General features: G+C 51.9%; 1 protein-coding gene across 3 annotated transcripts in view; it reads left to right on the top strand.

The window, feature by feature from the left end:
• Positions 1–14,199, top strand: part of PPP5C (protein phosphatase 5 catalytic subunit) — a 46,510-nt gene extending 32,311 nt beyond the window's left edge. For all 3 annotated transcript variants that reach the window (XM_043534543.1, XM_037884473.2, XM_037884475.2), the window contains 4 exons: positions 9,000–9,040; positions 9,780–9,958; positions 11,341–11,422; positions 13,884–14,199. In XM_043534543.1, coding sequence (XP_043390478.1) covers positions 9,000–9,040; positions 9,780–9,958; positions 11,341–11,422; positions 13,884–13,946 — 365 coding nt within the window. In that variant the 3' untranslated portion in view covers positions 13,947–14,199. The remainder of the gene's footprint in view (positions 1–8,999; positions 9,041–9,779; positions 9,959–11,340; positions 11,423–13,883) is intronic.
• The last annotated feature ends 1,005 nt before the right edge of the window (positions 14,200–15,204 follow it).

Genomic DNA, 15,204 nt, shown 5'->3' with positions numbered 1-15,204 from the left:
CGGTTTTACAGATGGCGATAAGGTGCGTAGACAATGAATTGGCCACGTAGCCCAAGTACTGGGTTAGTGCTCTAACCACTGGGCCCTCCTTCCTCTCCACCAAGATGGTCAGGAACAAAACCCTAAACCTCTGACTGCCAGCTGCCGGAGGGTGGGAGGGGGTAGACGGGTGCATCACTCCAGCTATCCAGTTCTTTGTACACCCCAGAAGACGGGACACTGGGCTGAATGGACCATTGGTCTGACCCACTATGACCATTCTTATGTACCAGGAGAGGTGAAGTGACTTGGGAAATCTTCTGTTCTTCATTGGGAAACCAAAAAGCTTTTGTCTTTTTGATGAAATCCCAATATTTTGGGGGGGGAATGAACATAAGAGTGGCGATATTGGGGCAGACCAGTGGTCTGTCCAGCCCCGTACCCTGTCTTCCAACAGTAGCTGGTGCCAGATGCACACAACCAGGGCAATTATTGAGCGTTCCATCCCCTGTCATCCAGTCCCAGCTTCTAGCAATCAGAAGTTTAGGGACACCCAGAGCATGGGGCTGCGTCCCTGGCCATCTTGGCTAATAGCCATTGATGGACCTGTCCTCCAGGAACTTACTCATTCTTTTTTGAACCCAGTTATACATTTGGCCCTCACAACCTCCCCGGCAGTGAGTTTCACAGGTTGACTGTGCTCTATGTAAAGTACCTCCTTATGTTTTTTTAAACCAGCTGCCTGTTCATTTCGTTGAGTGACCCCGGGTTCTTATGTTATGTGAGGGGGTAAATCACATATCCTTATTAATTTTTTTCCACCCCAGTCATGATTTTATAGACCACTCTCATATCCACCCCTCCTCAGTCGTCTCTTTTCTAAGCTGGACGGTCCCAGGTTTTTTAATCTCTCCTCATTTGGAAGCTGGTCCATCCCCCTCATCATTTTTGTTGCCCTTCTCTGTACCTTTGCCAGGTCTAATAAATCTTTTTTGAGGTGGGGTGACCAGAAATGCCCGCAGTATTCAGGGTATGGGCGTACCATGGATTTATATGGTGGCGTTATGATATTTACTGTCTTCTTATCTATCCCTTTCGTAATGGTTCTTAACATTCTGTTCGCTTTTTTGACTGCAGCTGCATGTTGAGCAGATGTTTTCCGAGAACTAATCACGGTGATTCCAAGATCTCTCTCCTTACGTGATAACAGTTAATTTAGACCACATCATTTTGTATGTATAGTTGGGATTATTTTTTTTCAGTGTTCGTTACTTGGCATTTATCAACATTGCATTTCATCTGCCATTTTGTGCCTGGTCACCCAGATCACTTTGTAACTCTTCATGGCCTGCTTTGGACTTGACTGTCTTGAATAACTTAGTGTCATCTGCAAACTTTCCCACCTCAATATTTACCCCCTTTTCCAGATCATGTATGAACATATTGAACAGCACTGGTCCCATACAGATCTTTGGGGGACCTGGCTGTTTACCTCACTTCTCTGTGAAAAACTGACCATTTAGTCCTACTCTTTGTTTCCTGTCTTTTAACCAGTTACTGATCCATGAAAGGCCCTTCCCTCTTATCCCATGACTGCTTACTTTGCTGAAGAACCTCTGGGGAGGGACCTTGTCAAAGGCTTTCTGAAAGTCCAAGTACATTATATTCACTCTATCACCCTTGTCCATATGCTTGTTAACACCCTCAAAGAATTCTCATAGATTGAAGCATGATTTCCCTTTGCAAAAGCCATGTTGACTCTTCCTAACATATCGTGTTCATCTGTGTGTCTGATAATTCTGCTCTTTACTATAGTTTCAACCAATTTGCCAGAAAAATTAGGAAATTTGTCTTGTAGTCAGGCTTACTGGCCTGTAATTGCCAGGATTGTTTCTGGAGCCTTGTTAAAAAATTGGCATTATATTGGCTCCCCTCCAGTCATCTGGTACAGAGGCTGATGTAAGCGATAGGTTACATATCACAGTGAGTAGTTCTGCCATTTCATATTTGAGTTCCTTCAGAACTCTTCGGTAAAAACCACCTGGTCCTGGTGACTTATTACTGCTTAATTTATCAATTTGTTCCAAAACCTCCTCTATCGACACCTCCATCTGGGACAGTTCCTCAGATTTGTCACCTTAAAAAGAATGTCTCAGGTGTAGGAATCTCCCTCAAATCTTCTGCGGTGAAGACCAATGCCAAGGATCCATCTAGCTTCTCCTCAATGGCCTCCTCTTCCATGAGTGCTCCTTTACCATCTTAACTGTCCAGTGGCCCCACTGATCAGCCCACTTCCTGCTTCTGATGTGCTTAAAACTTGCTGCTAGTTTTTGTGCCTTTTGCTATTTGCTCTTCAAATTCTTTCTTGGCCTGCCTAATTACACTTGACTTGCCAGAGTTTATGCTCCTTTCTGTTTTTCTCACTAGGATTTGACTTCCAAACATGATGCCCTTTTGCTTCTAATGGCCCGTTTTACTTCTCTGGTTAGTCATGGTGGCCTTTTTTTGCTCCATTTACTGTTTTTATTTATTTATTTGGGGTTTACATTTAGTTTGAGCCTCTATTATGGTGTTTTTAAATAGTTTCTTGCAACTTGCTGGCATTTCTCTCTCTCAATTTCCATTTAACTAACTTTCTCATTTTTGTTTAGTTCCCCTCTTTGAAATTAAATGCCACTGAGATGTGGGGTTTTTTGGTATTTCCCTCTAGAAGGATGTTTATGTAATAATTTTATGGTTGCTGTTGCTGGATGGTTCCGCTAACCTTTTGGATCTTGTGCTCTGTTTAGGACTAAATCAGGAATTGCCTCTCCCCTTGTGGGTTCCAGGACTAGGTGCTCCAAGAAGCCGTCATTAACAGCGTCTAGATATTTTATCTCAGCGTCTTGTCCTGAAGTGACATGTACCCAGTCTGTATGGGGATTATTGGAATCCCCCCTTATTTGTTGTTTTTGTAGCTTCTCTAATCTCCCTGAGCATTTCACAAACACCATCACCATCCTGGTCAGGTGCTCGGTGTATATTCCTGCAGCTGTGTTCTTATTGTTCAAGCATGGAATTTCTGTCTGTAGAAATTCTGTGGCACAGTCTGATTCATTGAAGATTTTTACTATGTTGGACTCTGCTTCCTTTCCCACACAGTGCCACTCACCCACCAGCGCGACTTACTTCGTCATTCCTCTGTATTTTGTACCCTGCTGTGCCTGTGTCCCATTGGTTATCATTGTTCCACCAAGTTTCTGTGGTGCCCATTATAGCAATATCCTCATTTAATGCCAGGCACTCTAGTTCACCCATCTTAGTGTTTAGACTTCTAGCACAGGTATACAATTACTTATACAATTTGTCAGTATATAATTGTCTGCCTTCTTCTGATGTAATTGAATGGGACTCTGTTTCATTTGATTGTTCAATTGTTTCTCTTACCTGTACTTTACCAACTTCTACCCTCTCCTCTTTATTAGGATTCAGAGCCTCAACCAGGCTACATGTACCCCTGGGGGTATGTAGGGGTCTTCCAGGGGTTACGTAAACTCCTGTAGATATTTGCCTAGTTTTCCAACAGGCTACAAAAAAAGCACTAGCAAAGTCCGTGCAAACTAAAACTTCATACAGACAATGATTTGTTTATACTGCTCTTTTTACTATTATGCGGTGACATAGCGTGCGTAGACACACTGTATTAGGTATGCGTTCGATATCACTGAGGCATTCAGGCATGCTAATGAGGTTGAAGTTGTCATGGTGTGTATGTGGCCTTGACGTAAAAGGGGATAGATTTTTTTTAAAACGAGGAGCTGGAAGTGGCCATGGTGAAAATGGCAGGAAATTGAAAATGACTGGAAAAGCCCCATCGTCAGATCTGCGAGGCGTGTATTGCTTTTGGATGCACATCGACACAGAACGATCCACCTCAAGCTTTGTGTTTCCTTTGCGGAGAAACTATCAAATAGCCGTATGAAGTCAGTGCATTTGCAATGACGTGAAGATATACCCTGTGCGTGCAGGTAAGCCAGTAGAATTTTTTCAAAGAAAGCTTTCTGAGGTCCAGACTTACCAGCTTAAAATGAAAAAAGCGTCGACTGCTTCTACAGATGCACTCAAAGCTTCATCTGCGGTCTTCCTTCTTGTAGCAGAATCAAAGAAGATGCCCACAATTGCCGGAAATCTGATTCTGCTTGCCGCTGTGGCACCTGCAGAAAACATGCTTGATAAAAAATGTAGCCGATACGCACAAGAAAGTACCCTGGTGAAGGGACACCATGTGCTGTAGAAGTGAAGAAATGGCTGAGGATACTGTCTCTCAGCTTATAGGGAAACTTAAAACGGCAAAAACATTTGCTCTTCAGTTTGATGAGTCCGCTGATATCAGTGAAGAAGCTCAGCTGCTTACAGTTGATACCTGAAGCCCCTGATATCAATGAACACATACTGTTTTCCAAAAGGAAAAAGCCAACTCCATGGGCGGCGGTGGGTGTCAGAGGCCAGGGGAAGCTAAGCCTCCTCTAACCCAGGCTGTGGTCCCGCCCACGCTCTGCCCCAAGGCCCCGTCCATGCTCCCCCTCTCCCCTGAAGCCAGCGGGCGCTCAGCTCCAGCCAGCAACCTGGAGCTCAGGGCTCAGGCCGGCTGGCGGCCCAGAGCTGCCAGGGGTTGGTTGGGCTGGCCAGCAGGCCAGGGGTCAGGCCAGTGCTCAGGCCTGCTGGCCAGGGCTCCTCCAGCCATGGGGAGGAGGGACTTGGAGCTTCGGCAAGCGAGGGGGAGCGGGGCCTTAGGCAAAAGGGGCAAGGCTGGGGGGCTAGCCTCCCCAAAAGTCGGGGAGTTTACACGCCTCCCATGGCCAGCTCAACTGGAAAGGACATGTTTAATTGAGTTCATCTGCCCTGACGGGGCTGCTGCTATGACCCGGAGAGTGAACGGACTTATAGTTACGATCAGGACAGAAAACCCTTCCTGGCAGCACCTGCACTGTGCGATCTACTTGCCTCAAAAGAGATGCGTTCTGAGCTGCATGAAGTTTTAAATGAGTCTGCCAAAACTGTCAACTTTCTCCTGTCTAGGCCACTCAATGCTTGCCTGTTTCCCGTTCTTTGCAAAGAGGTGGAGTCTGAACATCAGCAACTGTTGCTTCACACAGAGGTTTACTGGCTTTCAAGAGGGAAAGTACTTACCAGAGTGTTTGAATTAGGCACGGAAGCTCACGTTTCTTCCTGATCATTCATCCCCTCTTGCTTCTGTGTTTGACAACATGTGTGGTTAGCTCAACTTGCCAGCCTCGCAGATATATTTAGCAAGCTGAATGATCTAAACTTTTCCACGCTAGGCCGTGACACTAACATTCAGAATCTCTATGGCAAAATGCATTTATCAGGGAATTCTGAAAGTGCAGATGTGGAGACAGAGGCTGTACCTGTTTTCCACTGCTTCCTGCATACGTCACTGATGTCTGCACAGGGGAAATTTGAGCAGAGCAAAATTAAAGAAATAACTGTAGATCATTTGGCCCGCTTGACATCTGAGTTCAAGTAATTTCCCCACCGTTTAACACAACTCCGCTCAAGTCGGTAAAAAACCCATTCGTTTTGTCAGACGGTGGCAACGATTCATTTTGTCAGATGTTAAGCTCTCTGCCAGCCGGAAAGAAAATCTTCTTGAGCTATCCTCAGACCGGGGTCTGCGAATGACGTTTAATGACTCCACAGCAGCCCCGTTGTGGTGTTTAGTACAGAGAGAGGATTCTCACCTTGGCAACCAGGCTTTGGATGGTCTGTTACCTGCCGGGTTAACATCTCTGGGAAGTCTCATGTTCTGCTAAGACTGCCAGCCAGCCAAAGAACAGGAATAAGAGACTCAGTGTGGAGAAAAACCAAATTGTTGGTGTCGCTCCACCGCCTCCTGGCGTGACCAGGCTCACGAGTGGAAACCAGGGCTCGGGTATCACACTGAAATGAAAGTACCGTATTCATAGTCCAATCGCCTTCGTTTATAATTAGATAGTAAAAATGAGAGAGTCTGCAATTGTTCAGTAACTGTGTGGCTGTGACACCTTTGTGTTTTGATGTCTGATTTTGTAAGCAAGTAGTTTGTAAGTGAGGTGAAACTTGGGGCACGCCAGACAAACCAGACTCCTGAAGGGGGTACAGCAGTATGGAAAGGTTGAGAACCATTGATCTAGAGTGTCCACTTTAATAAATCCTCCCCTAGGGGAGGGGGCTGGAGGGGCCCAGGGGACTGAGCCGGGGAGGGTGGAGGGAGGGTTCGGGCTGGAGGGGACCAGGGGACTGAGCCGGGGAGGGTCCGGCCTGGAGGGCCCCAGGGGACTGAGCCGGGGAGGGTCCGGCCTGGAGGGCCCCAGGGGACTGAGCCGGGGAGGGTCCGGCCTGGAGGGCCCCAGGGGACTGAGCCGGGGAGGGTCCGGCCTGGAGGGGCCCAGGGGACTGAGCCGGGGAGGGTCCGGCCTGGAGGGGCCCAGGGGACTGAGCCGGGGAGGGTCCGGCCTGGAGGGGCCCAGGGGACTGAGCCGGGGAGGGTCCGGCCTGGAGGGGCCCAGGGGAAAGCATACAGGGAGTGGAAGATGGGAGAGATCAGCAAGGAAAGCTACCTTATTGAGGTCAGAACATCTAGGGATAAAGTGAGACAGGCTAAAAGTCAAGTAGAGTTGGACCTTGCAAAGGGAATTAAAACCAATAGTAAAAGGTTCTGTAGCCATATAAATAAGAAAAAAACAAAGAAAGAAGAAGTGGGACCGCTAAACACTGAGGATGGAGTGGAGGTTAAGGATAATCTAGGCATGGCCCAATATCTAAACAAATACTTTGCCTCAGTCTTTAATAAGGCTAAAGAGGATCTTAGGGGTAATGGTAGCATGACAAATGGGAATGAAGATCTGGAGGTAGATATTACCATATCTGAGGTAGAAGCGAAACTCGAACAGCTTAATGGGACTAAATCGGGGGGCCCAGATAATCTTCATCCAAGAATATTAAAGGAATTGGCACATGAAATTGCAAGCCCATTAGCAAGAATTTTTAATGAATCTGTAAACTCAGGGGTTGTACCGTATGATTGGAGAATTGCTAACATAGTTCCTGTTTTTAAGAAAGGGAAAAAAAGTGATCCGGGTAACTACAGGCCTGTTAGTTTGACATCTGTAGTATGCAAGGTCTTGGAAAAAATTTTGAAGGAGAAAGTAGTTAAGGACATTGAGGTCAATGGTAAATGGGACAAAATACAACATGGTTTTACAAAAGGTAGATCGTGCCAAACCAACCTGATCTCCTTCTTTGAGAAAGTAACAGATTTTTTAGACAAAGGAAACGCAGTGGATCTAATTTACCTAGATTTCAGTAAGGCGTTTGATCCTGTGCCACATGGGGAATTATTAGTTAAATTGCGTAAGATGGGGATCAATAGGAAAATTGGAAGGTGGATAAGGAATTGGTTAAAGGGGAGACTACAACGGGTCCTACTGAAAGGTGAACTGTCAGGCTGGAGGGAGGTTACCAGTGGAGTTCCTCAAGGATCGGTTTTTGGACCAATCTTATTTAATCTTTTTATTACTGACCTTGGCACAAAAAGTTGGAGTGCGCTAATAAAGTTTGCGGATGATACAAAGCTGGGAGGTATTGCCAATTTAGAGAAGGACCGGGATATCATACAGGAGGATCTGGATGACCTTGTAAACTGGAGTAATAGTAATAGGATGAAATTTAATAGTGAGAAGTGTAAGGTCATGCCTTTAGGGATTAATAACAAGAATTTTAGTTATAAGCTGGGGACGCATCAATTAGAAGTAACGGAGAAAGAGAAGGACCTTGGAGCATTGGTTGATCACAGGATGACTATGAGCCGTCAATGTGATATGGCTGTGAAAAAAGCTAATGCGATCTTGGGATGCATCGGGCGAGGTATTTCCCATAGAGATAAGGAGGTTTTAGTACTGTTATACAAGGCACTGGTGAGACCTCATCTGGAATACGGTTTGCAGTTCTGGTGTCCCATGTTTAAGAAGGATGAATTCAAACTGGAACAGGTACAGAGAAGGGCTACTAGTATGATCCGAGGAATGGAAAACCTGTCTTATGAAAGGAGACTCAAGGAGCTTGGCTTGTTTAGCCTAACCAAAAGAAGGTTGAGGGGAGATATGATTGCTCTCTATAAATATATCAGAGGGATAAATACTGGAGAGGGAGAGGAATTATTTAAGCTCAGTACCAATGTGGCACAAGAACAAATGGATATAAACTGGCCACCAGGACGTTTAGACTTGAAATTAGACGAAGGTTTCTAACCATCAGAGGAGTGAAGTTTTGGAAAAGCCTTCCAAGGGAAGCAGTGGGGGCAAAAGATCTATCTGGCTTGAAGATTAAACTCGATAAGTTTATGAAGGAGATGGTATGATGGGATAACATGGTTTTGGTAATTAAATATTCATGGTAAATAGGCCCAATGGCCTGTGATGGGATATTAGATGGGGTGGGATCTGAGTTACTACAGAGAATTCTTTCCTGGGTATCTGGTTGGTGAATCTTGCCCATATGCTCAGGGTTCAGCTGATCGCCATATTTGGGGTCGGGAAGGAATTTTCCTCCAGGGCAGATTGGAAGAGGCCCTGGAGGTTTTTCGCCTTCCTCTGTAGCATGGGGCCTGGGTCACTTGCTGGAGGATTCTCTGCTCCTTGAAGTCTTTGAACCATGATTTGAGGACTTCAGTAGTTCAGCCATAGGTGAGAGGTTTATCGCAGGAGTGGGTGGGTGAGATTCTGTGGCCTGCGTTGTGCAGGAGGTCAGACTAGATGATCATAATGGTCCCTTCTGACCTTCGTATCTATGAATCTATGACTGAGCTGGGGAGGGTGGGGTTCAGCTCTGGGCTAGAGGGGCCCAGGGGACTGAGCCGGGGAGGGTGGGGGGAGGAAGGCTCACTCAGTCACAGCCCATAGCTGGCATAGGATTGGCTGCGAGGGCGGCGCTCCCCCAGCACACCCTGCGTGGAGTGACATGTGCTCTCTCCTCCTTGGCAGGTCCCATGTGCGACTTGCTGTGGTCCGACCCGCAGCCTCAGGTGAGTGTGCCGGTGAAATCCCCCACATCGTGTGCGCGCGGCTAGTTCTGCTCCCAGTGCGGGCTGTGCGCCGGGCCGTTGTCCTCTACCCCCACTTTTGCACAGAAGCGCTAATCACAGGCCGAGTGGGTCACTGCTCAGGGTAGAGGATGTGGGTGGGCTGACTCAGAGCGGCCTCTGCTAGCTCTCACCAGGGTGGGGCATCCCAGGAGCTGTGGGCATCCCCCCACTGCCTGGCAGCTGATGCTGGTTCTCCACCCCAGCTGACAGCTCACTGCTGGGGGAGGGAGGGAGGGACCATCTGCTGCTCTGCTTGGTGCTAGCCCAGGGTCAGCCCCACCCTCGAACAGTGGCTGGGGTGGGGTAAGTTTGGGCTCAGCTCAGAGGCTTGGCAGGGGCTTGCCCATCTCCGCTGGCACAAGCTCGTTTGCTGTGAGGCTGAGGGACTGTTGGGCCATGGAGACTGAATCCCCATTGCCTCCTAGAGGTTTATCGGGGGCGGAGATTGCCCAGGGCTGTCTGTAGCACCTGGCACCAGCCCAAAGGTCTGGCAGGCAGGAGGGAGGAAAGCTGCATCTGGGAGATCACAAAAGAGTCGGCAGGGGCGTCCACACTGCATTGTGAGCCTGGGTCTGTGGGATCTCTGCTCCCCCCACCACGTGCAGACCCCTCACCCCACTCAGCCATGTCAGGACATGTTCAGTAACTCCATCGGGATCCCCTCGCCCTGCCTTTCCAGAACGGCCGGTCGGTCAGCAAGCGCGGCGTGAGCTGTCAGTTCGGGCCTGACGTCACCAAAAGCTTCCTGGAGCGGAACCAGCTAGATTACATCATCCGGAGCCACGAGGTCAAGTCCGAGGGCTATGAGGTGACACACGAGGGCAAGTGCATCACCGTCTTCTCGGCACCCAATTACTGGTGAGTGCTCTGGGCCGTGCCCTGGGGCCCCCTGGGTGGCCACGCCACGGAGTGAGCCGGGAGTGTGTCTGTTTTCTCCAGGGCCTGGCCTGTAGGGGCCCCTGCCGCTTTTCCAGCCTGCTGCATTCAGATCATGGAATCTCAACCCCAGGGATCACTGCACCCTTCCTCCCTCCCCCACTCCACTGAGATGCAGCCACCTCTGAGGTGGAACATGGCCCCTGCTTGTACTGGGATGGCTCACCTGCTGCTGAGATGCAGCCACTTCTGGGGCGTGGCAGTTGGTTAGTTGGTTACAAGGCTAGGGCAGGAAGTCAAGAATCCTGCGGCCAGGGGGAATTCGCTAGATGTTCCCAGGAAGCCGAGCTTCGTGCTCCTCCTGTGAGAAGAGCTGTCGATTCTTATCAACCCCCAGGAGGTCAGGATCTCAGGCTTAAATCTTGTCCACGCTTCCTACACCCCCTAGCACTGCGCTGGGGCATTGGGGCCAGCGCTGATTGCCACGGGAGAGCGCCCCCTGCTGAGCCCCTACCCTGCCCCCTGCAGCACGGTGCCCTCTAGCACCGCGCTGGGGCATTGTGGCCAGCGCTGAGTGTGAGGGGAGTGCACCCCCTGCTGAGTCCCCGCCCCCCTGAAGCACAGTGCCCCCTAGTGCTTCACGGAGGCATCGGGGCCAGCACTGACTGCCAGGGGAGAGTGCCCACTGCTGAGCCTTCTGCCCCGCTCCCGACAGTTTCTGGGTTTCTCCAGGAGGTCTCAAGTCATGGTACAGTACTAACCTAGTCCATCTTCGCGGGTGAGATTGAGTGGGATGACAGCACAGGGCTCCAGGCTGGTCTTTTCTGGGCAGGAGCAAAGCCAGCTTGGTTAGCATCTGCATTTCCCGCCTCCGCCACCGGGGAGGGCAGATTGCCTGGGAAAGGGACGCAGTGCGGCCGGCAAGCAGCTAACAGGCTGTGTGCACATGTTGTAAAAGATAGCGTTGACTAGTGGTTAGAGCTGAGAGGGCCGTGGGGTCTAGTGGTTAGATCGGGGAGGAGGCTGGGAGTCAGACTCAGGGGTTCTATCCCCAACTCAGCACGTCTTGGGCGCGTTACTGCTCTGTGCCTCGGTTTCCCCATCTGTGAAATGGGGTCCCAGCCCTGCTGGTGAAGCGTCTGAGGTTTCAGTGGAAGTGCTGAGCACTGCTCGCCCTCCTCCTTGGAGCTGCCTCCCTGAAGCAGGTGCAGCAGACAGGTCTGGTTGTTTTCTCCCACGCAGCAGCATAGCCAGGGGCGGTCCGGGCCCGCTGGGTAAAAGTCAGGGAGGTCTCTGTGGGCGGGGGATGGGAATCCCCTTCCCTTTGCTGGACGTAACCAGCCCCCCGTGCGTTCTCTCCCCAGCGACCAGATGGGGAATAAAGGTTCATACATCCACCTGCGGGGGTCGGACCTACGCCCCGAATTCCACCAGTTCACAGCTGTGGTGAGTGATTTGATTGTCCCATTGGGGCCTCTGGGCGCTGACTGCACCCGTCCCTGTGGGCCTGCCCGCCTGGGGCAACCCCCTCTGGCCGTCGCGCTGCCCAGGGGTGCGGTTTCGTTGGCACGGCCTGTTTCCATGGCTAGGCAGACAATCCCAGTCCTTCCCCTGCTCCTTCTGCCTGCCTCTTGGGGTTCCCTGCCCGTCCAAACCCAGCTCCAAGCATCGGGCAACCAGACCTGGGCGGGCCAGTTGTGAAATCTCTGAGCTTGTCCTGGGCTCTGGGAGGTGCTTGTCCTGTCCCGCACCGTCCTGCCCTGTGCTCCTGTGTGCAGATAAAGGGGCCCTATAGGCCACTCTGGCAACATGAAGAGGCCTTTGAGGGGGGCAGAAACGCCCCCCACATCCCCCGCACAAGGGGCCTCCCCAGCAGGTGTGGAGTGTGGAAGAGAAAGATCAGGCTTGTGCTCAGAGCACACTACGCTGTGGCTATTTTCTGCCCCCCAGGGCCCATGGGGCGGAGAACGTGAGTTAATTACAGCAGCTTCAAGGCTGTTCTTACACCAGGGTCCCAGAATATGGGGAGCGCAGAGGGGGCTTAAAGCCATCCCCTGTCCCTCTCCCCAATGACAGGGACAGGGGAGCTGGGAATGGGGCCCAATGCCACTGGAACGAGGCGGGATCCTGGAAAAACGTGTCCACCGTGTGCCCCTCCAAATCTCCCAGCTGATGGAGTCAGCCTCCCTCGGACGCTTTGACCACAGGCTGATCAGCAGCTGGGCACCAGCTGCTTGGGAGCTGCAGTGTTAACCCTCCTCCCTGGGAGAAGGAATTTCACTGAAGTTTCATCAGGCCTTGGCTGTGAGGGGATGTTTACCCTTTGCCTGTCTCTGCTCCTCGCTGCCTAGATGCAGTGAAGTCATCTGCACTGGGGTGGGGTCCCCTTATCTCAGCCACAGGACCTCTGGGCTTGAGGGGGTTTTCCAGCCCTGCTGGCTGGAGGTGCCGTCATGTGTTGAAGGGGGAGTCAGCCATTGGCAACAAGGCTCCTGAGGGGAATGAACCATGGGATACAAAGGCTGGGAAGCTATTAAACCCCTCCTGTGGGGCAGTGGGGTCTGAGGAATCTTAAAGGGACAGGGCCCAATTCTCAGAACAGCTGGGCAGCCTCTGCCCCTTCAAAGGGCAAGGGGAGAGACAAGTGCCCTGTAACTGTGGGGGGAACAGGCCCTTAGGGGTTATGTTTGCCAAGGTGCCTAGTGATTCAAGGCCCAATCTGAGGCTCCCAAAGGGTCTGATTTCGAGAAGGGGCAGGAGCCCTGGCCTTGGCTCATAGAGATGGGCAGTTCTAGGGCGGGGGAGAAGTTCATTTGCTGAAAACGGCCGTTTCAGGTGGAGCGAAACTGTGTGCGAATTGAGGTCAAATTTGGCTAATAGCTTCAGCCGGAAAAAATAACAACACAATGGAATAGTTTAGAAACGCAGAGTGAAAACACCCATTAACCCACCTTCTAACCCAAAGAAAATGGGTCCTTTAATTCCACCCAACGTGGAATTCCCCCCCCCCCGTTTTTGGTTTTGGTCAACCTGAACCGAAGTGGTTTGGGATTTTTTTGGTTCAGCCGCTGACCGGGAAAATCAGTTTATCACCCGGCTCTAATCCCCAGTTGAGAGTCGTGAGCCACGTGTCTGTGGTGGCGCCCCATGTTACATTTTTACCAGCTGTGTGGGCAATCCTTTCCCCCCCAGTACCTTCTGACACCCGCCCTGGGCATTGGGATCTGCCCAGCCCCGCCTTGCTCTGCACGTGAGCCCCTGTAATAGTTAATTTACCAGCCATCTGGAGCGTCTGAGATCCCAAAGTGCTTAGGGCCTCAGCATGCGTCCGTCACTTCCCCCAGCGCAGAAGCACAGCTGTGTTGAGGTAAAAGCACAGAAGTTTGCCAACAGCTGTCAGCCAAACCGCACCCGTTCAGGGCTGGAAGAGAACAGAAACCGTGGGCCTGACATAAGGACGCAGAGCGTATTTATCCAATTGGAATTTATCTGGGAAGAGGCAAATGCCCCAGCTCGTGGGTCGAGGGGAGATCCCATTTCACCTCTGATAACCACAAGCAATCAAGACCTTGATGTTACCTATTACCCCCAAAAAACACTCCCTGTAGCACAGTGCCCCCTACTGCTGCTCCGGGGGATTGGGGCCAGCACTGACTGCCGGGGGAGAGCGTCCCCCACCCTGCTCCCTGCAGTGTGGCGCCCCTTACTGCCACCCTGGGACCTTGCTTGAGAGAGGACAGTGCCCCCTAGCTAGCACCTTGATTACCGTCGCAGTCTCCCCACAGCCTCTTGGTGTGTGATTCTGCTCCCCAAGTGGGCAGGGGGCTCTACAGATACCATGGGAGGGGGTACAGTGCTGCCCCCAGAGCCCCGCCGGGTCCTAACCTGGCCACCTCTTCTCTTTCAGCCTCACCCGAACGTCAAACCGATGGCCTACGCCAACACCCTCCTCCAGCTGGGGATGATGTAACCTCCCTTGTCACCGCCGCCCCCGCCTGGAGGCCCCCCATGCTAGGCAGAGACGGCCCCTCGGCCTTTTTACTTTCTTCCGCCATCAGCCCGGGCTGGCCAGGCGCCGGAGCGTCCATCACGAGGGCCGGGGGAGGGGGGGTGTTGCCGTGGTTCTCTTCCCCCCCCACGCCGAGCCCATTTGTAGTGTTGCCGTGAGCTGGTGCTGCACAGCTGAGAGGCAGAGCATTAGCAAGGAGTATTTTTTTTTTTAATATATTGGAAAGATTGTATTTATTCCCAGGGCTCGCTCAGACTCCGGCCTGGAGCAGAGAGGCCGCTGGGCCCAAGCCGGCTCTGTCCGCGGCCCGATCTCTCCCAGCAGACGGTATTGGCTTGCAGGGTGGAGCGTGGAGGCCTCCTCTCCCTTCCCCAAGTGCTCTGGCTTTGAGGCGTGTCTCCGACGGTGGTCTCTGGACTTGGGGGTTTCAGGAGCGGCGAGGGGGCTAGGTGGGGTCAGAGGTTAGGATCAGGTCACGAGCAGAAGCAAGGTATCAGGTGGGGGGTGGGTCCCATCCATAGTCGTCCTCTTCCTCTGCATCAGAAACCCGGGGTGGGCAGGCAGGGCTCTGCTTTCACCAGCTTTGGAGGCACTCGCTGGCACAGCTCAGAGAGGTGGGGTGAGAGCTCGGCCCAGTAGGGATCCCTGATCACATCCCTGGAGGCATTCTATGCCCGATGGATCTGAGCCCGGGATCCCCGGCTGCCAGTCTGACAAGAGGTCTCTAATACTGAGACCTGGGCCTCGGGACCCCTGGCTGCTGGGATCTGGGACCCAGGACCCCTGGCTGCTGGGATCTGGGCACTGGGACCCCTGGCTGCTGGGATCTGGGCCCTGGGACCCCTGGCTACCAGTCACACAGGACCTCTCTAATACTGGGATCTGGGCCCTGGGACCCCTGGCTACCAGTCGCACAGGACCTCTCTAATACTGGGATCTGGGCCCTGGGACCCCTGGCTGCTGGGATCTGTCTCCCAGGACCCCTGGCTGCTGGGATCTGGGCCCTGGGACCCCTGGCTACCAGTCACACAGGACCTCTCTAATACTGGGATCTGGGCCCTGGGACCCCTGGCTACCAGTCGCACAGGACCTCTCTAATACTGGGATCTGGGCCCTGGGACCCCTGGCTGCTGGGATCTGTCTCCCAGGACCCCTGGCTGCTGGGATCTGGGCCCTGGGACCCCTGGCTACCAGTCACACAGGACCTCTCTAATACTGG

This window comes from Chelonia mydas, chromosome 23 (assembly GCF_015237465.2).
Source record: "Chelonia mydas isolate rCheMyd1 chromosome 23, rCheMyd1.pri.v2, whole genome shotgun sequence".
Taxonomy (NCBI): domain Eukaryota; kingdom Metazoa; phylum Chordata; order Testudines; family Cheloniidae; genus Chelonia; species Chelonia mydas.
The sequence above is the reverse complement of the archived record's forward strand: the minus strand, read 5'-3'. Positions and strand labels throughout refer to the sequence as shown.